At 48.9% G+C, this 22998-nt stretch overlaps 2 protein-coding genes and 1 long non-coding RNA gene across 5 annotated transcripts in view; 1 reads left to right on the forward strand and 2 right to left on the reverse strand.

The window, feature by feature from the left end:
* Window positions 1-94: 94 nt before the first annotated feature.
* Window positions 95-12420, reverse strand: LOC308644924 (ATP-binding cassette sub-family F member 2). Of its 3 annotated transcripts, none has more exons than XM_081286771.1 (15): window positions 12268-12420; window positions 11489-11687; window positions 9661-9870; window positions 9044-9226; window positions 8790-8961; window positions 7299-7394; window positions 5910-6012; window positions 4655-4750; window positions 4153-4272; window positions 3981-4070; window positions 3556-3666; window positions 2940-3002; window positions 2579-2707; window positions 1648-1851; window positions 95-1058 (listed from the first exon to the last, which is right to left on the reverse strand). In XM_081286771.1, the coding sequence occupies exons 2-15, from the start codon at window positions 11643-11645 to the stop codon at window positions 921-923; spliced, it is 1872 nt and encodes a 623-aa protein (XP_081142897.1). In that variant the 5' UTR covers window positions 11646-11687; window positions 12268-12420; the 3' UTR covers window positions 95-920. The 3 variants fall into 3 exon arrangements, with proteins under 3 accessions (XP_081142897.1, XP_081142895.1, XP_081142896.1); XM_081286769.1 differs by having other exon boundaries at window positions 9661-9873; XM_081286770.1 differs by lacking the exon at window positions 12268-12420 and adding an exon at window positions 11945-12231 and having other exon boundaries at window positions 9661-9873.
* Window positions 12421-14642: 2222 nt separating this feature from the next.
* LOC308643142 overlaps window positions 14643-22998 on the reverse strand; it is a 90014-nt gene continuing 81658 nt past the window's right edge. Inside the window, exon 3 of the long non-coding RNA XR_014020707.1 lies at window positions 14643-14743. This is a non-coding gene — a long non-coding RNA (uncharacterized lncRNA). The remainder of the gene's footprint in view (window positions 14744-22998) is intronic.
* Window positions 17410-22951, forward strand: CHPF2 (chondroitin polymerizing factor 2). Its single transcript, XM_081287270.1, has 4 exons — window positions 17410-19016; window positions 19404-19968; window positions 20634-20816; window positions 21497-22951. The coding sequence occupies exons 1-4, from the start codon at window positions 18736-18738 to the stop codon at window positions 22802-22804; spliced, it is 2337 nt and encodes a 778-aa protein (XP_081143396.1). The 5' UTR covers window positions 17410-18735; the 3' UTR covers window positions 22805-22951.

The following is a 22998-nucleotide window of genomic DNA, read 5'->3' on the forward strand; positions in this document are numbered from 1 at the left end:
TGCAAGTGGTAGCAGGAGTCTCGGGTCACACTCTGAAAAACATATTCCAGCATGGTGCTTTTCAAATCAAGGCCCCTAGACCTGCAACTCAGCATCTGCATCACAGGGTACTTGTTAGAAATGTTAATTCTCAGTCTCACCCAGACCTACTGTCAGAAACTTTCAATCTGTGATCTGATGAGCCCTCCAGGTGATTCAGAGTCATGTTAAGGTGTGTGAACCACAGGCCTAAGAGTCCCAGTTCAAGGCAGAAGGGGGAGACACTCTTCATCTCCTACAGGATAATCTTCAGTCCCATCAAACTCTTGGTGAGGTGAATGCTGGTGCTGCAGGGAGGAGGGGAAGAAGGCCCCAGAGACCTGGGAAGGAAGAGAGGGACCATGGGTTCCTCTTTCTTTATTGGACACTTTGTAGATGTCACTCAGGTCTAAAAGTTACACTGTTAAATAATTATTTAAAAATGGACCAGGACCAAGGCCCTGGTCCAGAGCTCCAAACCAGAAGCAAAAGGAACAGGGGTGGTGGGCTGGGGGTAATCCTCCAACATCACCAAAACCCAGAAAATGAGGCTCTTAAAACTCCTTCACACGCCAAATCCAGGGTATGGGTCCTTGGGCTAACCCTAGGGTAACCTCTGGCTGCATCTCTCTTAGGGCAACATAACCAGCAACAGGCTAGAGGGAAGAGCCAGCCAAGTCCAGACATGGACAGATGTAACTGGAAGGAGGATGGGAAACGGACAGGTACTGTCCAGCTGTAGATAAGGTAACAGTGCAGCGAAGGCAGGCTGAGATGGGGAGAGGCTGGGGGCAGTATTGCAGCAATGCGGGAGTGCAGCCCCAGGGTCCTGTCCTGAGTGGCTGGTCAGGCGACAGCTGGTAGTCCCCAGGTGGCGCTCCTGACCCAAGGGGGCCAAGGGCTCACACATTGTGGGTCCTCTTGGTGAGCTGGGGCTCCTCGTCTACCAGCTTGGACTTGAGGTGCTCCTTGTAGGCCAGGATGTCTCCAGGCCACTTGGTGATTGTCTGTTTCTCACAGACCCAGATTTCCTGTGCAACCTGGAAAGCAGATCCTGGATTGAACTGGGCAGCCGTTCTCCACCCCCCCCCCCCACTCCCCGCAGCCCCAGAACCAATCAACGGGGTTCCAGGGAGAAAATGCCACACTCTCCCCTAGGCCTCACCCAAACCCCATCCAACTGTTTCACTACCTATGTTCTTCGGGATGCCTGACCCTAAGGCACCGTAACCAGCAGGTTCTACAGCCTTCCAAGCTGGGAAGCGCTGTTTCCCCTACTGTCAGATCTGTTCAGAGGCTTCACACTAAACTTCCTGTTCCACCCCATCTCTCCCAAAGATTCGGAACAATCAGCACCTTTCCCACGCCTTCTTCCTAATCTTGTAGTAGTAGAACAGTACTTTTGGACTGAAGAATCTTGGAACAGTAATAAAAATCTGACTCCCCACTGCATTTAGGCCAACATCCTCCCAAAGCCATGAGATCTGTTTCTCAGCAGCCAATCTACCCTGAGACCTTTCTGTGAATCCAGCAAACATTATTAAGCACCCCACATGTGCCACACTGCGCTCTACCCAGCCTTTCCTTAGAAGCTGTCTGCTGTGCCTCAGGCTGAGGCCAGGGCCTCACCTGCTGAATGAGTCTGAAGTCATGGCTGACTAGCATCATACCACCCTCAAACTCGTTGATGGCATCTGCCAAGGCGTCAATAGTCTCAATGTCCAGGTGGTTGGTGGGCTCGTCCAGGAAGAGCATGTGGGGGTTCTGCCAGGCCAGCCAAGCCAGACACACTCGGCACTTCTGCCCATCTGACAGGTTCCGGATTGGGCTCACCTGAGAGGAACCGTAAAACATGACAGAGAGTTGCCCCCACCATGCAGCAGACTCCTCTCCTATCCCTCTCTCCCTAGCTCCTTTGTTACCATTACTGCTCTTTTACAAAATGTAAGGCTCAGACAAGATTACACTGGGTGTGGTGAGAGATGCCTATATTCCTAGCAACTTGGGAGGCTGAGGTAGGAAGACTGCAAGTTCAAGGCTAATCTCAGCAACTTAGCAAGGCCCTAAACAATTTAGCAAGACTCTCATAAAAAAAAAAAAAAAAAAAGGGTGGAGATGGTGCCCCCGCCCCCCCAAAAGGGACAACATGGCAAGAGAATACCATGACCACTGGTCCTTTTAGGCCTGTTAGGGACACATCTGGGAATCCAACCACCTTGCCACTACCGCATCAACACCCCTTACTCTTGGCCTTTAAGTCCTAACGAACTGGAACAATCCAGTGGCTCCTCAATTCCAGGTCTAGACCTAGAACTGTTTTCTAGGTGGTCTATTCCTTTGTCTTCAAACACGCCGGCACAAGGGCATGACAGAGACTAGCTCACTATCCTTGTCCACCAACTCCACAGTGACTCTCAAATACTATGACGACCAGGTAGAGAAGAGGCAGCAGGCTGGAGGCAGGAGAGGAGACTCTGGGAGGGACAGCTTCCAAACCTGTGCTTCCAGGACGCTGTTCTCCCACTACCTGGACTTCCTCCCACACCCCTCCTCCACTAACCTGCTGTTTTCCAGTGAGGCCATATCGCCCAATGATCTTCCTCATTTCCTCCTTCTCTTTGATCTCTGGGTAGCACTTCATCATGTACTCCAAAGGGGAGAGATCTAAATCCAGCTGCTCCTGTAAATGCTGCAGGAAAAATTGGGACCCACCCAGGTGTGACTGGTAGCCGGCTTTAAAAGGAGCCATCTGGGTTACCTGTTTGGGTTATTTTCTACCTCAACCCTAGGCACTTGTTCAGGATTCAAGGAGAAGCAGGTAGGGGCTAACTAGGTTCGAATTCCTGGGGAGAGGGGTGGGGCCAGATGCAGCCCCTCCCTATACCCTGGGCAACTTCCTGGGCCCTGACCCCAACCTGTACCTGATGGTAACGCCCTATCTTGACGTGAGAATGCTTCCGGATCATCCCATCTGTGGGTAGTAGCTAGGAGGAAAAAAAGAGTAAATAGAAATATAAGCACATAAAAGAAAATCTGAATAGAAGCACACACAGGCAGAGAGGGAGCAAATACCCGGCACAGTGAACCGGGCTCCTACAACTTCTGAGACAGAGATCCCTTCACCAAGGCAGACTCTCAGTCTGGCAGCTCTAAAAATATTCAGGATGACCTATTGAAACAGGCATTCATTCTCAAGGATGGAGAATGAATTTATTAAGTAGTTATGAACTGTCCACTATAGAATGCACCAAAGGAATGCATTAGCAATGAACTTGGATATGGGCACAACATACATTTTCTAAAGAAAAACATTATCTCCAAATGCAGATATTCCTATATCCAAAATGCTAACTAAAAACACAAAAATCACAAGGGACATGTGCCCCAGCCTTAGCCCTGCCCCGCAAGGAGAATCCCCCTCTCCCTCTGTGCCCTAGCCACTCTGGGTGGTTCACTCCACCAACAGGGTACCCAGAACTCTGTAACAGTAGAGGCCCCTACTCTTAGAAGCAGCCAAGTTCTACCTGAGCACCATACCTCTCCAGTTAGCAGCTTCAAAAGTGTTGACTTCCCAGCTCCGTTGGGCCCTACCAGAGCCACTCGTGTGTCGAGGTCAATGCCAAATTCTAGATTATTGTAGATGCAAGGCTGAGGTGGGTATAAGAGAGACATGGACACAGGCTGGAGTACTGATCTACTCTGCCTGTGGAGTCCCAGTCACCAATGGAACACTGGAGAGAATGGAGTGCTGAGCCCAACCACCACCTCCACCTGCCAACCTAGCTGGGCAGCTCTCCTTCAGGCATCTGAAGGGCCAGCTTAAGTCCTTGGATGAGGCAGGCAGCTGCCAAGCCCACCCCAACACAGGTCAGCATAATAGGAAGAGAGGCTCTTGCTGGCTACCACAGGCCCTGGAAGATGCACACCAGTCCCAAGCCACCCACACCCGGGCTTGAACTTACCCCATCTTTTGTATACTTGAAGCTCACGTTCTGCACCATAATGACAGGTGGAGGGATCTTGCCACATGGTGGGAAATAAAATGACAGTGTCTAGGAAAAGAAAAAGGCACTTATCAGGCTGGTAAATTCTCAAACCCCAAACCTCTGGCCACCTAACCCCACCTGACCCCACCTTGTCGCTCACGACCCTTTCCGTCAGTCCTGATGCCATCATTTTCTGTAGTGTCTTTTCCTTGCTCTGGGCCTGCCGGGCCAGCTTGGCACTGCCATGACCAAATCTAGCAATGTAGTTCTGAAAGAGACCAAAAAAGGGGGTTTGAAGTATATGCAGGCACCAAACAACTCCTCTTAAATCAGAGTTAAAATGATGATCATAGCCAGACACAGTGGCACATGCCTGTAATTGACTTGAGAGGCTGAGACAGGAGGATTGCAAGTTTGAGGCCAACCTCAGCAGTTTAGCAAGGCCCTAAGAAATTGAGACCCTGTCTCAAAAATGATGGGAATGTAGCTCAGTGGCAAAGTGTTCTGGCTTCAATTCCCAGTACCAAAAAAAAAAAAAAAAAAGATTTCTTCCTGACTTCCTTCAGCACCCAGCCTCCCCAGATACTTCCTCCAATTGTCTGATTTGATTCAGATGGGAGAATGTGCACTTGCCTCTACAATCTCCCTACCTTCATGTGTGCAATCTGATCTTGCTCCCAGTGAAACCTCTTCATCTGGTTCTCCTCCAGCTCCAGTCGTGTCTTCACATACTGATCATAATTACCCTGCAGGAAAATGCACCAGGCAAGCAGGCAGCTTAAACCTGGGTCTCAGTTCTGGGTTCTCAGAGTTTAGGGGGATGAGGGATGGCACTGACTTGGCCTTGGCTCTAAGGCTGTGCAGTAAGAAGAAAGGAAGTATATCAAAAGAAGCACATCCTAAACTAGAATGCAAGGTCTTTTCAATTCTGTGCCTCTTGCTCAGTCTAGACAGGCCAGGCTCCAAGGCAAATCCTTAGATTAGCCATTTCAGACACTTCAGCATTGGGAACAACCCTGAAAACCATTCTTACACTGCTCTCATGAAGCTCAGAACTCCCAAACACCATCTCCCACTCTCCGACCTCCAGAGGCTGATGCCCCACAAGGACTGTAAGAGCAGTCCCTAGGTGATAAAACACAGGCTGACTGGATTTAGGACCTGGAAAACTCTGTTCAACTGGATTGCCATGGTTTCTGTCTGCCAAACAACCTGGACTCAAGCTAAAAATTCATTAAAAAGTTGCAGAATGAAATACTACGCAGTCACTGAAAAGAGGTGGATTCACACATACCGATTTGGAAAGGTATTTAAAAACAAGAATAAAAATTGTATTAAGACCACAACTATGTAAAAAGAAAAGGATATATGTATGTAGAAATTTCCTACTAATGCTTACAAGTACATAGGAGACTTCTGGAAGGCCAGGTAAAGACTATTAACACTCTATGGCAAGTATAAATACATGAGAAAGACTTTAATTCTCACTTTTTACATGGTTTTTGAAATATTAAAGATAAAAAAGTGAGGGACAACATGGAGGTGCTAAGACCTTAATCCCCACCCTCCTGTACTCAGGGAAGGCGGGTTCAGTGCACTGACTCTCATGACAGAGTGAAGGTGCCATGCGAGAAGGTAAAGGGAGCTGGCCTTCCTTGGGCACTGAGTGAGAGCAACTTCTTTGCCATAAGGCAAACATACACCACATGCATTTGCTGCCAACCCATGGCCTATGCCTGAAAGCAATGGCTTTGGGACTAAAATAAAACAGGCTACAGGGACTCCCTGTCCATATCTTTTTATAGCAATAGGGAGAAAAGAGCTGTTAGGCTGCCTTTTTTAAAGGAGAACTTCCAAGACTTATAAGCATAGAGATGAGTGTGGGAGAAGCTGAGATCCACTCACCGTATAGTACTTCAGTTTCTTGTTGTGCATATGAATGATATTGGTACAGACACCATTCAGGAAATCTTGAGAGTGGGACACCAGGACCAGGATGCGCTTAAAACTGCAAAGTCCAAGAACCAATTAGGAATATACTCCAAACTAGAAACAGGTGACAACAGGTAAACTTAGAGTTGGGCCCAGAAAACCTTCATCTTTTTCCATCCTCACAGCTAGCCACTCTTTCTTTGGATGTACTGTGCAATTCTTGGCTGTCAAGTGCCTAAGCCACCACTGCAACATCTACCTGAAAGGGATCTGGAGCCTTTCAAAGTGTGACAAGACAACCTGAGCCTCAGCCTTCTACTCCTTCAACAGAATGGCATGGATATGGTAACAACACTGATGGTAAGAAGTGCCATGTATACAAATACACCCCTAAGTGTATCCAGAACTGCAGGGGGGTAGAGGGCAAAGGGCTGAAACAATGCAATGAAGAACACGAGGCTTTTCTTTTTTCAAAAAAGCACTAAGCGGGCTGGGGATGTGGCTCAAGCGGTAGCGCGCTCGCCTGGTGTGCGTGCGGCCCGGGTTCGATCCTCAGCACCACATACCAACAAAGATGTTGTGTCCACCGAGAACTAAAATAAATAAGTAAATAAATTCTCTCTCTCTCTCTCTCTCTCTCCCCCTTTCCTCTCTCTTTAAAAAAAAAAAAAAAAAAAAAAAGGACTAAGCCACTAACGTTTTTTGTTGTTGTTGTTTTTGTTTTTTTTTTTTTTAATGCAGGGATGATGGAGAATATTCCAGGTTTCAAAAGTCCTTTAGCCATAAAGATTATGACCATACTGGCTATTTTTTCCTTTGTTACTACAATCTGATCTTAGATGGGAGATCCCCATCAAATCATGTATATAGCATACAACTAGGAAAAGAATACGGTTTTTAGTAAAGATACTGGGTCCTTTTTTGTTTTGTTTTGTTTGATACTGGGGACTGAATCCAGGGGCACTTTAGTAGCACTGAGCTACATTCCCAGTCCTTTTATTTTTTATTTTGAGAAAGAGTCTCACTAAGTTACTGGGGCTGGCCTCAAACTTGCGATCCTCCTACTTCTTTAACCTCCAGAGTCGCTGGGACCCCCGTGGGCTGATACTATATTTTAAGGGGGAAAACCAAAGAGGTATTAAAACAAACAAACAAACAAAAACACCTCTCTCACATTTCAGATTACACACAAACAAAAAGGCCAGCCCTCAGGGGCTCAGCACTTCATCTAGCCTTACTTTCAGTCCATTTTCTCAATGTCACACTATGGTGCAGGTTCTGTATCCATTTTCTTTAGAGACTGCTCAACTGCCCCCCCGGGACCTGCCCATTCCCATCCCACACCCAACTCCACCTCCTTACGTCTTTAGTTCTTCTTCCAACCACACACAAGCGTCTAGGTCCAAGTGGTTGGTGGGCTCATCCAGGAGCAGCATGAAGGGGCGGATAAAGAGGGCTCTGAAGGACAAGAAAGGAGACAGAGGCAACTCATCATCACAGGGGCCACATGGAGGGGACCAAATTGTCTGCTACATGCAATTTTGGTTAAGCCTGACTTTGAGTCCCAAAATCAACCTGGGTTCTGTAACTCAGAAGAAAGAGGAGAACTAGGAGAAACCAGAGTTGCAGAGCTGAGATAAAATGTAGAAAACAGGGCTCAGAGGCACAGGAACATAGTCTGGGGAGAAGGCTGAAAAGTCCTTATGAGTCTGTAAGTCTTGTACACTGGGGCTGGTGAAGAGGAACCCAAAAGGGTATTGAGAGAATAAACTGGTAAGTAGAAAGTATTCATGGTGCACCAATCTGGAGGTGCTGCCAGAAAGGAGAATCTTCTCAAACCGGAAAGCTTTGATTGCCAAACCTGCAGTCCCCTCACCTTGCAAATAAGATTTTACAATCTTTGATTTGTAAATCTTATTACAAATAAGATTTCTGGGCACCAAACTCCAGTATTTTGTGGGCATCAATGTGAAGGGGAGGCTGGGAATTTGTGTTTATCAAAGCTCCTAGGTGGACCAGAGGCAGCTAACCAATGCTAGCAGGTAGAAATACTATGGTTTGAAAGTGGCTTGTCCCCTGTAAAACTTATAATGGAGCTGAATTTCCACTGCAAGGTATTAAAAAGGTAGAAATGTAATTCAACTATGGTGCTTAGCAGTAGGTCCTTTGGGAGGTGATTAGCATCAGATAAGGTCATCAGGGTAGAGCCCCAGGAGTGAATACTAATGGCTTTATAAGCAGGAAAGACCGGGGGAGAAACATACCCCATCTCTTGCCAGATGATACCTGCATCACCTCAGGACTCTGCCAGCAAGAAGGCATTACCAGATGTGGCCCCTTGGCCTTCAACCTCAAGAACCATAAGCCACCACACCTCTTTATAAAGCGTGTAACCTCGGGTACTTCATTATAGTAACAGAAAAGGGACTGATAAAGCTAGGGACTCTAGGGAATGCCAGATTACAGAAACTCACCTTGGGCCCAGATACCAGAAGATAAGGATGACAGATTCACAATATTGTCTAACATTTCATCTTTATAGTAAGAATTAACAGGTAAAAAGGGAGTCAGGAGAGGAAAGAAACAGACAATTCCACCATTTTACCTGGGGCCGCTCCAGGGAGCCCTAAACCCTGTGTGGGTCCGATGCTGCGCTGGGTCAGTCTGGAGTACCACAGCCATGAAGCCCGCTCTCCTCTCAGTCCATCCTTATTACCCACTCCACACCATCAATGTTTGTGTCTCCTTGCCACTTACTGACCACTAGTCCCTGTTCCAAACAGTTCTACTGGAGTGAGCATCAATTCTGAGAGACAGAGAGCTTCAAGAGTGGGGAAGGAGAGAGGGACTCACCTGGCAAGGGCAACCCTCATCCTCCAGCCCCCACTGAAGTCTTTTAGCTTCTTGCGTTGCATGGCAGGTGTAAAACCCAGTCCGTGCAATATCCGCGAGGCCCTCATCTCTGCCTTGTCAGCATCCAACTCCTCCAGGCGCTCGTAGAGTTCCATGAGCTTCTCACACTCCGCTGTGGGCAGCACAGGGCCGTCAGGCTCCCTGCGGCTTTCCCAAGAGGAAGCCCACCCAGACCCCTGAGCCTGGAGCCCTACCATCCTCATGAGCTAGCCGCTCAGCCTCCCTCTCCAGCATGGCCCGCTCTGTGTCCACTTCCATCACGCACTGCAAGGGTGTTTTGTCACTAGGGGGCATCTCTCGGGTCAGATGGTAGATATCGATGTGCTCAGGGATGGGCACTTCACGTTTCCCAATAGCAGAGAGCAGCATGGACTTTCCTAAGAGGGAGAGAAGAGGGCACTCAGTAATTTCTCTATTGTTCCTCTCTACCAGTTGCTTACAGCCAAACCAGGACCTCACTATTCCTCCCTTCATTTGTCCAACCCTCCTACTTTCCACTCTTAGGGTAACTTTCCAACTTTCATCCAATTCTTGTCCCACTCCATCTCCTTCATGTATTTTTTTTTTCCACAACAGCTTCACATACCACTGCTCCCTGAACCCTCTGGACTTTTCCAGCACCTACTATCTAAATTATTCAGGTGGTGGTGTGTACTACTGCCATGTACTGCTAATTCCTTTCCTCTGGGTAAACCTGGTCTCCACCCATAATGCATACTCCTTGCTTTGTACACAGCTTATGCTAAATACCTGCTAAGTGACAAATGAGCCAAGGAGAGGACCCCCTCCCCACACCTTCTAAGGGCCTCACCTATTCCATTTAAGCCAATGAGGCCATAACGACGGCCTGAATTTAATTCCAGTTTGGTGTCACTGAGCAGCTCTTGACCATGAAAGGTGAGTGAGAGGTTGATAATGTGGACATCAGTACTATTGGGGTGAGAAGCCAGGACACCAGTGACAGCTCGAGCAGCAGCTTTCTTCATCTCAAAGTCCTCTAGCTCCTTGGTCAGTAAATCCACTTCTGGGGGAAAAAAATGCAATTAGGGAAGGGGGCTGTAAGACAGTCAGCTCTCACACAAACAGGCAGATAGATCCTAAAGGACCTGGGCTGACACCATGCTGAGCAGACTCAGAGGTTTCAGAGAGTGAGCTTTATACAGAGTGCACAGTAACTCAGAACTGCCCAACACCCTGCTTTCTTGGATACCTTTTACTTTGCAATCTGTCCTTTGGTTTCTAGCTTCTGTTGTCCATGTCTTGAACTACTGTGTCCTTGTTTACTCTCACAATTTTTTTTTTTTGTGTGTGTGGTGCTGGGGATTGAACACATGGCCTTGTGCATGTGAGGGAAGCACTCTATCAACTGAGCTATATCCCCAACTCCTATTCCTACAATTCTAAACTTCCCATCCTCTACTACTACGGCCAGGAGTGAAAATGCCCTGGCTTTATTGAACCAACTTTATCCTAAATTCTTATTTTGGAGACAATTTCTCGGACTCAACTCCATCACTTTTGTTTTTTGTTTTGCAGTTCTATGGATTTAACCTAGAGGCACTCTACCACTGAGCTACATTCTCACATATTGTGTTTTTTATTTTGAGACAGGATCTCACTAATTTGCAGACTGGCCCTGAACTTATGATCCTCCTGCCTCAACCTCTGAGTTGCTAGGATTACAGGCATACACTACCATGCATGGGTCTGTCATTCATTTTACCTCTTTGTATGTATACCTATCTGTTGTTTTGTATTAGTGATTCTCTTTTCCTCTTCAAACAGTTACCTAGAGTCAGTCTGTGAAGTAGCTCACAAAAAGAAGCATCACCCAAGACATGGTCCCTGTATTCTTAAGAGCAAACAATTTAGATGAAGAAATAGGAGACACAATGTAAAAAGGTAAGTAACATTATAAGACAGCATAGGGTACAATGAATGGGAAATTACTAAGGTCAAGTTTAAGTGTTTTTGCTATCTTGAACTGAGCTTTCAAAGAAATGTCAAATGTAGCTAGCACAAACACATGGTATATTAAAACTTAAAGGTGTAAAAGAACAGAAATATACTAACTATTCAAAGGACAATGAATAGTCTGGATGTAATAAAAGGACTTTGTGGGGAGTTTCCAGGGTACAGGGAAGAGGCTGATTATATTGTAAAGGGCCTGGAACTTTATCTGCCATGTTTTCCTATCTAGATTGCAAATCATCAGAGAGCAGACTATGTTTACAGTACCTTGGTGTGTGCACTATGTCTAACACTTGAGGCATGCTCAATAAACAAATACTAAAAATATCGTTTCCAGGAAGAGCTCATAAAACAATTCATAAGTTACTTCATGTAAATATAATGCACGTGTATCATGGCAAGAGCCCCACATGCTGGACACCATGCATAGAAATGAAAACTGAGAAAGGGAGAGGAAACTGACCACCTCTTTATAGTCCAATAGAGTTTCAAAGCAGCTCAACAACTTGCATGTTTGCTTGATATTTGTTCAAACAGGGTAGCACAAACTCCAATGCTACTAATTTATCATGAAAATTTTCATGGCCCCAGCACCAAGACTGACTGAGAGCGAGGCATGCCTTATGTCTTAGTACCCAACCCTGGAACTCACCGCTCCCTCAATTCACCTGTAGTCTCTCTGCCATTGGCCTCATTTTTTTCCTCTGCTGCCTGTGGTTCTGTCACAGCATCTCCGTTTTCTTCATGTCCCTTTCTGGGCCGCTGTCGAGCTTTGGCAGCTTCCTTCTTTTTGGCAGCCTTCTTCTTGGCCAGGTCAGAGGGCATGGTGCTGAACCACAGGGGTAGATCACTGTTCTTTCAGGGAGTCTGAAGGAAAGCAAACAGATACTCCAGATTTCTAAACTTACTGGTAAGAATGCGTGAGCCCTGCTCCATCCCGCCTGGAATTTTCCTATCAAGCCTCTGATGCCAGCCTCTGCCCCGGCCTAGCCTGTCCCAACTTGGCCAGGGTCTCTCAAGCCACTTCTGGGCCTGCCGCTCTTCTCTTCCTGACATCTCTTCCCTCTGGCCCGGGTCCCCACCCCCAAGGCCTTCTTCACTTTGAAACCCCCTTCCTTCAGGACCTCCAGTTGGGGCCAGGCTCTGCCACTCCGCAGAGATCCCATCTCCAGTTCCCCGCGACCTGGCGCTCCGCACTCCGGTGGCCACCGCACTTTCCGGCCAGGTTCTTCCCGGGACGCTTGTGGCCCGCGCGGTGAGCACTCTCAGTCTCCACGCTGCCGCCCCCGAGCCTCCAACACCCCGCCGTCAGCTGTTCTCCTCGCGCCCTTCCTCCTCCCTCGCAGCCCCCTCCATCTCGACCCGCTCTCGCTTTCCTCCTCTCGTCCAGCCTGCCCCTAGGCACCAAGCATCCTCCCGCCGCCGGCGCCCCTTCCCCCCAACTCACCGGGCCTCGCCGCTCGGCCTCTGTCGCAACAGAGCTGCTCCTTGAGCTCCTCCGCGTGCGGCCGGCTCTCCAGCCAATCACGGCCACGGGGCTCTCGGCGCGCCGCCGCGAGGGCTCCTGGGAAGTGTGTCCTTGAGTCGCGGCGGCCAAGGGCGGGACCCATTCGGAGAACTACCGCCGATCCCAGGAGCCGCGGGCGCGCGCGTACGTCATCAGTACGCGCGAGGCTGGGCGGGGTTAGAGTCCCAGAGCCCTCCACCTGCAGGCCCGCTTCAGGCTCTGGGAACTGCAAATCCCAGACTGCGCCTCGGAGAAGCGAGCTGGGCGTGCCAGGCTTCACCCCGCCTCGCCAAGATCTGTTGAGCTGTGTGGAGAAGTCCTGTCTATAGGGTCCCCTCTGGTTCCGCCAGCCGGGAGCGCGACTACACTTCCCGGTGCGCAGCGCGCGAGAATGGGTCGGAACAATGGGAAGAGAGGTGGAGGTGGAGGTGCCTGCCGGAGTGAGGGGGCCGGGCGGACGATGACAGCGGAATTCTCCGAGGAAGAAAGGCATCCTGGACTCGTGAGACGGAAATCTGAGAGGCTGGTTCATCATTAACCAAACTTTTACAAAGTGCCAAACGTTGTTCCAAAATCTTAGTTGCTTACCCCACCCACTCTAGAATTGTTAGATTTCCATCAAAACCACGTAAGTTCGGTGCGAAGAGTCTGAAATAAAAGGCCCCTTTGCTGAGGTTTTAGCAACACTTAGCTATGACATTGACAGTTACTTTTTTTTTTTTTTTTTTTGAGCCTCACTTACTCTCGGACTTCGCATTGTAAACTCCAAATCTGTAGCCACAAATACAAGGCAGGTTCTTGATCCTGTTACTTCAACAGGCTCCTGTCAACGGGTGCCTCGTGATCAGTGACACGAGGGGAAACAAAGAAACTCTTACTCCTAAGGGGACTCAAAAAAAAAAAAAAAAAAAAGAGCGCCTCCCTGTAGTAGAAGTAGTTTTCCTCAGTAGACTCTGCTTACTTACAGTTCAGAGAAAAGCCATGCTATTACACAGTTTCATACCTTAAACATTAGTCTTCCTAGAATTAAGTACTATTATATACATCAGGCTCAGAGATGGAGTTGTTTTGATGACAAATCACTCCTTGACTTCATGAGGAAGAAGGAACTTATGAAAAGTAAACAACGACGTTCAAGTATGTTAAGTGCCTTAAAATAAGTGACTTATGTGCTGTTGAGTAATTAGGTGGGGACCTCACATGAATAGCATAATTAAGAACATGAACTTGGGGCACACTGCTTGCATTCAGACCCCAGCTCTACTGCTCACAATGTTTGACACTGTGCAAAGTGCAAACTTTCCTCTGTAAAATGAGGAGGATGTAGTATAGTACTGACCTCATGTGTTTGTAAGGATTAAAGAGCTTAATTCTTGTTAATTAATTAGTTAGCTAACTGAATTTTTCTCTTGCCCTTCCTGCTCCTTGTAGAATACTTGCCTATGGATAATATGCACTAGATATTGATTTAATTTAATGTTTAACAAATATTAAGCATCTACTATATGTAAAAGCATTATTTTAGATACAAAAATATACATATAGTTGAATGAATATATATAGCTTTTCTGCATGAAGCAAAGGAGTAATCATTGTAGATCACATAAGAATCACTTACCCAGGCACTGAACCTCCTTGGGAGTATTGTCTCTCTTTACTAGCCTTATTTAACATATGTACTCACAGGCAGGTTACAAGGAACTAAATAACAGAGCTGTCAATAAAAATACAGCTGTGAGACAGTACCAGAATTTGAAGACAGAGTCTTTTTTAAAGAAGTATTTTTATTAGTTATTGATGGACCTTTATTTATTTATTTGCTTATATGTGGTGCTGAGAATCGAACCCAGTGCTCATACATGATAAACAAGTGCTCTACCACTGAGCCACAATCCCAGCCCCTGAAGACAGAGTCTTTTGATTCCAGAACTGCACTCTATAAAATGGCTCCTGATGACAAGGGAACAACTTTAACAAAGTCACTTCTCTGAAGGTATCTGTATAGCAGCCAATCACATGCATGATTTCCTGATGAAATGATGAACAGTTGCTGGGCATCTCCCTCAGCATGGTGAATGGCTTTACAAAGCATGTTGACCACTTAGAAGTTATGCCATTCCCAATAGAGATTAGATCACTTTCAGGGAAAAGAATGGAGGTGAAGAGAGAAGAATGGGGAGAAAGGAGAAATCAGAGGAAGAGAAGGATAGAGGAATAGGAGAAGAAAAGGAAAGGCTAAATATGAACAAATCATAGAAGGTCAGTGCTGCAAGAACATTTGGTTTAGACTGTTTAAAATATGAAGAAACTGGGCTGGGGATGTGGCTCAAGCGGTAGCGCGCTTGCCTGGCATGCGTGCGGCCTGGGTTCGATCCTCAGCACCACATACCAACAAAGATGTTGTGTCTGCCGAAAACTAAAAAAAAAATATTAAAATTCTCTCTCTCTCCCTCTCTTTAAAAATAAAATAAAATAAAATAAAATATGAAGAAACTGAGGCCCAAGGAAGGAAATAAGACCCAAGGAAGGAAATGACTCATCAAGAGTTACCTAGTGTTATGGTTTGGATGTGACGTGTCCCCCAAAAGCTCATGTATAATACAATGCAAGAAGGCTTAGAGAAGAAATGATTGGGTTATGAGAACCTTAACCCCATCAGTGAATTAATCCCCTGATGGGATTAACTGAGTGGTAACTAAAGACAAGTGGGTATGGCTAGAGTATGTGGGTCATTGCGGGGCATATCTTTGGGTATACATTTTATATCTGGTGAGTAGAGTCTCTGTCTCTGCTGCCTCATCATCATGTGAGCTGCTTCCCTCCACCACACTCTTCTGCCATGATGTTCAGCCTCACCTTGAGCCCCAAGGAATGGAGCCAGATGTCTTATAGGCAGAGACCTCTGAAACTGTGAGCCCTCAAATAAACTTTTCCTTCTCTAAAGTTGTTCTTTTCAGGTTTTTCAGTCACATCAGTGAAAAAGCTGACTAAAACACCTAAGAATTTAGTTAAACCGAGAAGGGTTTGGAACTATAGTGTTTAATATGGTAGCCTCTAGGCACTTGTAACTACGGAGCTCCTGAAATATGCCTAGTCTGAGTTGTGATATGCTGTAAGAGGAAAATATGTATTGGATTTCATATGGGAAAAATGTAAAACATATCAGTAGTCTTTCATGTTGATTATAGGTTGAAATGATATTTTGGATACCTGATAATATTAAAATGAATTTTACCTGTTCAAAAAATGTGGCTATTAAGTAATTTTAAGTTACATACATGGCTTTTATTTGTGGCTCACATATTTCTTTTGGACAACACTGGTCTGGAAATCTGATCTCTAGATGAGCATCCCTACTCTGTTTCCTAAAATCTCTTATTTTTTATTATTATTATTATTATTATTGGTGGTGCTGGAGATTGAACCCAAGGCTTTGGGCATGTGAGGCAAGCACTCAACCAACTGAACTATGTCCCCAGCCCCACCCCAAATCTCTTTAACAAGTCATTCATTTACCTGTGTCCCAGTTGCTGAGGGGAGATCCAGTTACAGTCTAGCTGAGGATAAGACCAAAAGACAGCAAGAGATTAACAGTGCTGGTGGTTAATCAGGTGAGTTCCATCTTATATACTGGTAGAATGGTGTTTTTAACCAGCCCTACTGTTGCCACTTTTTAAACTAACACTTCCTTTACTATTTTGAAACAAAGTTCCTAGATGATATAACCTAACTATACAATTTCAAGAAAATTAGTTTCTTAACCATAAAAGAAAGAAAAATAAAAAATAAAAGAAATCCTTTATAAACTAGTAACATTATTTCAATATACTCTATAATGTAGATGTTTGCTGGATGTGGTGGTGCCACACTATAATACCAGCAACTCAGGAGGCTGAGGCAGAAGGATTGCAAGTTCAGGGCCAGCCTCAGCAATTTGGTGAGACCATATTTCAAAATAAATAGATAGATAGATAGATAGATAGATAGATAAAAGGTCTGGGGTTGTGGGCTCAGTGGTAGAGCACCCCTGGGTTTAATTCCCAGTACAAGGATGTTTGGACCTATCCATGAGATCACTTTGAATGTGACAGTACAAATGCATTCTCCGCAGGATGCCATTGTTGTTGGTGATGAAGTTCTCCAAAATGGTGAAGAGCTCTTAGCAAATTCATGAACATAACAGAGTAGTCTGCCTTCCATTCATATGGTAGTTATATTCCTTTAAAATTTGGCACATTTTACAAACCCATATAACTACTTTGTTTTTTATATGTAAAACAGCTGTAAGGATCCGATTATTAAAACCAGTTTTTTCACTTACATGAATGCTGAGTAGAACATTGTATGGGATTAGGACAGTTTTGTGATACTACCTTACAATGTGCAAGACATCGACCTTCTCCCCCAACACCGCCATTTGACAACAAAATTGCTCCTATACTTTTCCAAATTGCTCCGTAGGAAAGGTGCCATCCTGGTTGGGATCCCACTGTGGTCAGCTGAAGACCCCTCCTTCCCTGTCTTGGTCTGTTCTACTCTCACCAGGCTCTAGCCGCCCCATCCTTCCCAATTTTCTTCACTAATTCCCTTCTCTAGTTCCCTTCACTAATTCCTGTGCTCTGTTCTTTGCCTGGGGAACTCTGCTTTGTGTCTGGACAACTCTTACTGAACTTTTGGATCTCAGCATTCCCAGTCTAATTCTCCCTGTTTTGGTACTTTTCTGCAGTGGTACTCATCACAATTTGTGATTTATACCTGTTTCATTTTTGGTATGCCCAAAAATGTTTAATGCCTGCCTTGCTTAACTCTCAGCCCTGCAGGCAGGACTGGCCAGCTCGTCCACCACTGGTCAGCTCCTACGGTGCCATCGAGACCCCCGGAACTCAGGCTGACAACAAACATTTCTTAAGCAGCTGAATGGAGCTGGGGTGGCGAGGCGGACCGGGAGAACCGTGTTCACCGAGGGCAAGGGCATGTCCAGGCGAGGCTCGCGAGGACTAGCGTCCGCAGACGCCCCCTTAGCCCTCCCTGCTCTGTGGGGCAACCATAGAGAGGGCGCGGGCGGAGCGAGCGGCCGGATGCGGTTACCATAGAGACGGCTGACCGACAGCCAGCGGAAGAGGAAGCCGCGGGCCGGCTGTGAGGTGGCAGCGGCTGCAGCCGCGGAGCAGGCGCCTCGGCAGGCACTGGGGTCTGTTCCCCCTTCTCGGCCCCTGCCCCCGTGGAGCGTGCGGGGCGCCGCCCCCCTCCGGGTCCCCACACCCGCCTGGGGCCTGTCAACCTCCACCCAGCCTCCGCTGCCCCCCGCCCTGCTGCAGGGGCCCCTCCCGTGGGGCTTGGCGTCCCTCGTCCCGGGCCGAGAACCGGCTGTGTACCCCTCTCCCGGCCGCAACCTTCCTCCGCCCGCCCGGCTCCCAGAACAAACCAGCTGGACCCCCTCACTGCAGCCCCGCGGCGGAGGCGATTTATTTTTGATTTGAGACGAACGGCTGAGACGCGCCTTGGGCCTTCTTGCCGTGGTCGCCGCGGGCCGGCCCGGTCGGAAGGCAGCCGAGCCTCTGCTGGCCTTTCCCTGGCCGCTGCTCGCCTCACGGTTTGCGTTTGATTGGCTTGGATTGGTCTCGGGGCCCCGGTAAAGCCAGGCAGCGGACCGCTTGTCCACGCGAGAGTGCCGCGGTGGGCCCTCAGGAAGGTGGGCGGCCCGGGCTCGCAGCAGCTGTGATGCCGAGAATACCTGGCAAGATGGCCTCGTCAGCCCTTGCGCTTCGCTAAGGCCTCAGTGCTGAGTCACCGTGTCCAGCCACCTCATTTGGGTGGGCTGACCCTCCGGACGGGGAGCAGGGGTTACTGTGGCCATTGTGTTTGCTCAACAGTAGGGAGGGGGCAGAAGGAGGCTTTGGCTCCTTCCCTGGTGTCAGCAGTCCCTTTTGTATCTCAAATGGAAATGGTGCAGAGGCCAGGGAGTCTTCAGGAAAGGGTCACTGAGGCAGACTTCTCTGGCTGGGCCTTTGTTTTGATGGATTGTGTACTTTTCCCTAACTCCTTGTCAGTTGTTACCAACTCTTGACTTGGGCCAGTCTACAGGCATGTCTAGTATTGTCCTTTTGGGGTTAGGTTTTGGCAGTATTGAAATTTGCTTCTTCCCCTTTCTACTGGGAGACAAATTGTCATTCTAGAGTGAGTGAAATCATTTACATATGCATTGCTCAGGGGTAGATCCAGCACCTTGGTAGTTGAAGACCAAACCGGTGGCACAGTTTTCCTGGGGATGCTGAACCTGGAAGCCTACACACCTTGCTCTCTTGATGATCTCTTTGATCCTGGGTTTCCTGGCTAAAACTGTAGCCTGCTGGAGGCCTGTGCCTATCAACCTGTTGATCATAGAGGCTGTGCCCCTGGGGCACCCACATGGCAGGGCCTGCCATCATGCGACTGAGCTCCCTGTTGGCTGTGCTCCGGCCAGCACTTCCCCTCATCCTAGGGCTATCTCTTGGATGTAGTCTGAGTCTCCTGCGGGTTTCATGGATTCAGGGTGAGGGAGAAGATCCCTGTGTAGAGGCTGTGGGGGAGCCAGGAGGGCTGCACAATCCAGACTCAGGAGTTCAGCCTGACCAAAGCGATGAAGACTTCAAACCCCGGATTGTCCCCTACTACAGGGATCCCAACAAGCCCTACAAGAAGGTACTCAGGTGAGGATTATTTGTGTGTGCAGTTCCCCAACACTGGCCTTGGTCTTGGGCTGCTGTGTAAGTCCTGGTCTCTGCTTCAGTGTGAGGTAGCTTGGAGTAATTCTTTGTCTTATTTTTCCCTCCTCAGGTCTAAGAATGTCTCACTATTGGTACTAAATTAGCGTCCACTGATTTGAACAGGGCAGAAGTTGCACAACTGCTCTAATCCCCCCGAGTAGACCCCCTCACCCAATTAATCAAGTGTCAGTGAATGCTCACTCTAGGAGTTAATTGATAATGATGAGGAAAGAGGTGTCTCTCTTCTCTTTCCTCATCCCCAACTCACTCATTCCTAGGGGTATCCCTAGAGGGTGAAGAGTTGACTCCTGCTTGCTGGTCTCTCCACAGGACACGGTACATCCAGACAGAGCTGGGCTCTCGTGAGCGGTTGCTGGTGGCTGTCCTGACATCCCGAGCCACACTGTCCACTCTGGCCGTGGCTGTTAACCGCACAGTGGCCCACCACTTCCCTCGGTTACTGTACTTCACGGGTCAGCGAGGGGCCCGGACACCTGCAGGGATGCAGGTGGTATCTCATGGGGACGAGCGGCCTGCCTGGCTCATGTCAGAGACCCTACGCCACCTTCACACACACTTTGGGGCTGACTACGACTGGTTCTTCATCATGCAGGATGACACCTATGTGCAGGCCCCCCGCCTGGCAGCGCTTGCTGGCCACCTTAGCATCAATCAAGACCTATACTTGGGCCGGGCAGAGGAGTTCATTGGCGCAGGCGAGCAGGCCCGGTACTGCCATGGGGGTTTTGGCTACCTGTTGTCACGGAGTCTCCTGCTTCGCCTGCGGCCACATCTGGATGGCTGCCGAGGAGACATCCTAAGTGCCCGACCTGATGAGTGGCTTGGCCGCTGCCTCATCGACTCTCTGGGTGTCGGCTGTGTCTCGCAGCACCAGGTGACGGCTCTTTCAAGTCAGTCCTAGTCCCTAATGAGTTGGTGGTAACAGAGTGATTGCTCTCCAGGCTAGGTGTTAGAGGCCCTCATTTTGTCCTTGCCAGTCACTGGCCTGTCCCTTCAGCACTCTCTTGCTCACCCTTGGTATTGTTAAGATCCTGGAGCCATCAGAAGTGCATCTTGTTAGGAATCCCTGGGAAAAAAAGGGGCCTAGACTCACCAATCCTCCCCATCTGCCTGTCTCCCAACACACACACTACAGTTAGGGACAATGTGGGAATGTCCTAAAGGTGACCATGCTACAGAGAAGAGCCCTTTTCCAGTGCAGAGAGCAGTGCTGTCTTACTGGAGAAGGGCAGAAGACCCCAGAGGCAGGTCATCCTTCAAGGCAAAGTATTGGCAGAATTTTCTGTCTTGCGGCTTTTATTCCCTTGAAGAACAGTGGGATTGTTTCTGGAAGAAGGTGTCCCTAGTTGCCCACTTGCTTTCTGATTCCCAATGTGGGCAGAGAGAGTAAGAACTGAGGTCAGGGGATCCACTGAAGGACCCCCGCTTCGGCTTGCTCTAGAGCATCTGCAGTAAAGGTGTGAATGCTGAGTGGCAAAGGGTGCTTTGGAACAGGCAGGCTTTGTATGCCGCATTGATCAGTCTGATTGATCCCTCTAGGGTCAGCAGTATCGCTCCTTTGAACTGGCCAAGAATAGGGACCCTGAGAAGGAGGGGAGCTCGGCTTTCCTGAGTGCCTTTGCTGTGCATCCTGTCTCCGAGGGCACCCTCATGTACCGGCTCCACAAACGCTTCAGTGCTCTGGAGTTGGAGCAGGCTTATAGTGAAATAGAGCAACTGCAGGTAAGCTGGGGAAGAGCAGGGAGTCCCAAGGACAATAGCTGGAGGGTCTGAGGGAGCCAGAGGTGTCCAGGCTTACTGAGAGTGGGCAGCTGAATGGGGGCTGGGCTGGGCCGCATTTGATGGTAAGGTGGGAAGGGCTGATTTAGCCTAAGTTTAAAACAATGACAGAGACAGGGGTCCTTGGGGGTTCAAGGCAATCATAGGGTAAGCTTCTGCAACAACTTGGATGAGGTGAACTCAGGATCAGGCAGAACCATTAGCTCCAAAGAGGCAAAAACCCAGAAGTTCCTGAACCTCTAAAAGTGCCCACAGAAAAATCCAGGGCTAAAAAGGAGAGGGATTCTCTAGTTGAATGTGGGGTTGTTAGAGGTGGGGTATAGGTGAGAAAGAGTTCAGTCATAGAGGGGTGGTAAGTCCTCCAGGCATGGGATAGAAAGGTTGTCAAGCTTTTGCATTTTGAGATGCTTTGGCCTGTGCAAAGCACACATTCTGCCTCCTCATAGCAGTTGTATAAGGTGGGTATCATTTATATTCCTTTTCACTTTATACCTAGAGAATGTTATATGCCAGGGATTAGGTGACTACCAGAGCTCAGCTGTTGGAATCCTAGAGCCAGGCAGCTGGTGCCGGGTAGGATCCTGGAGCTGACACTAACCTGAGGTCTCTTCCCTCAAACCTAGGCTCAGATCCGGAACCTGACAGCGCTGACTCCTGAGGGGGAGGCAGGGCTAAGCTGGCCCATTGGGCTCCCAGCCCCTTTCACACCACACTCTCGTTTTGAGGTCCTGGGCTGGGACTACTTCACAGAGCAGCATACCTTCTCCTGTGCAGATGGGGCTCCCAAGTGCCCGCTGCAGGGGGCTAGCAGGGCTGACGTGGGTGATGCTGTGGACACTGCTCTGGAGCAGCTCAATCGGCGCTATCAACCCCGCCTGCGCTTCCAGAAGCAGCGGCTGCTCAATGGCTACCGGCGCTTCGACCCAGCACGGGGCATGGAGTACACGCTGGACTTGCTGTTGGAAGCTGTGACTCAGCGGGGACACCGACGGGCCCTGGCTCGCAGGGTCAGCTTATTGCGGCCACTAAGCCGGGTGGAAATCCTGCCTATGCCCTATGTCACTGAGGCTACCCGCGTGCAGCTGGTGCTGCCGCTCCTGGTGGCTGAAGCTGCTGCGGCCCCTGCTTTCCTCGAGGCCTTTGCAGCCAATGTTCTGGAGCCCCGAGAGCATGCACTGCTCACCCTGTTGCTGGTCTACGGGCCCCGGGAAGGTGGTCGTGGGGCCCCAGATCCATTTTTGGGAGTGAAGGCTGCGGCTGCTGAGTTAGAGCGACGGCATCCTGGGTCGAGGCTGGCCTGGCTAGCTGTGCGAGCAGAGGCCCCTTCCCAGGTGCGACTCATGGACGTGGTCTCCAAGAAGCACCCTGTGGACACTCTTTTCTTCCTCACCACTGTGTGGACGAGGCCTAGTCCTGAAGTCCTCAATCGCTGCCGCATGAATGCCATCTCTGGGTGGCAGGCCTTCTTTCCAGTCCATTTCCAGGAGTTCAACCCCGCCTTGTCACCACAGAGATCACCCCCAGGACCCCCAGGGGCTGGCCCTGATCCCCCATCCCCTCCTGGTGCAGATCCTTCCCGGGGATCTTCCATCGGGGGCAGATTTGACCGGCAGGCTTCTGCAGAGGGCTGCTTCTACAATGCCGACTACCTGGCAGCCCGCGCCCGTTTAGCTGGTGAACTGGCAGGCCAGGAAGAGGAGGAAGCCCTGGAGGGGCTGGAGGTGATGGACGTTTTCCTCCGGTTCTCAGGGCTCCACCTCTTTCGAGCCGTAGAGCCAGGGCTGGTGCAGAAGTTCTCTCTGCGGGACTGCAGCCCACGGCTCAGCGAGGAACTCTACCACCGCTGCCGCCTCAGCAACCTGGAGGGGCTGGGGGGCCGTGCCCAGCTGGCCATGGCTCTGTTTGAGCAGGAGCAAGCCAACAGCACTTAGCACTCCCTCCTGGGGCCCTGCCCTCCCTACATTTCCCATGTCTGCCTTAGTCCCAGGCAAGGCAAGGCAAGGTGATGGACAGATGGAGGGCTTGTTACTGTATTTTTTAAAATAAGAAAATGTTATTAAAAGTATCTTCTGCTAAACTGTTTTTAGGTCTAGGGAAGATGGAGTAAGAAGAATCTGAGGGAAAG

The sequence above is a fragment of the Spermophilus citellus genome, assembly GCF_964194105.1.
Source record: "Spermophilus citellus genome assembly, chromosome: 3".
Taxonomy (NCBI): Eukaryota; Metazoa; Chordata; class Mammalia; order Rodentia; family Sciuridae; genus Spermophilus; species Spermophilus citellus.

Bases quoted from the DNA above. Each gene is read 5' to 3' on its own strand.
- LOC308644924 (XM_081286769.1), bottom strand. From the start codon at position 11,645: ATGCCCTCTGACCTGGCCAAGAAGAAGGCTGCCAAAAAGAAGGAAGCT. The intron at 4,273-4,654 runs GTAGGGAGATTG...GGTCTCTTTCAG, and splicing joins ATCAGATTGCACACATGAAG to AACTACATTGCTAGATTTGG. The intron at 2,708-2,939 runs GTACAGGTTGGG...TTTTTCCTGCAG, and splicing joins AGATAGGGCGTTACCATCAG to CATTTACAGGAGCAGCTGGA.
- CHPF2 (XM_081287270.1), top strand. From the start codon at position 18,736: ATGGCAGGGCCTGCCATCATGCGACTGAGCTCCCTGTTGGCTGTGCTC. The intron at 19,969-20,633 runs GTGACGGCTCTT...TGATCCCTCTAG, and splicing joins GCTGTGTCTCGCAGCACCAG to GGTCAGCAGTATCGCTCCTT. The intron at 20,817-21,496 runs GTAAGCTGGGGA...CCTCAAACCTAG, and splicing joins GTGAAATAGAGCAACTGCAG to GCTCAGATCCGGAACCTGAC.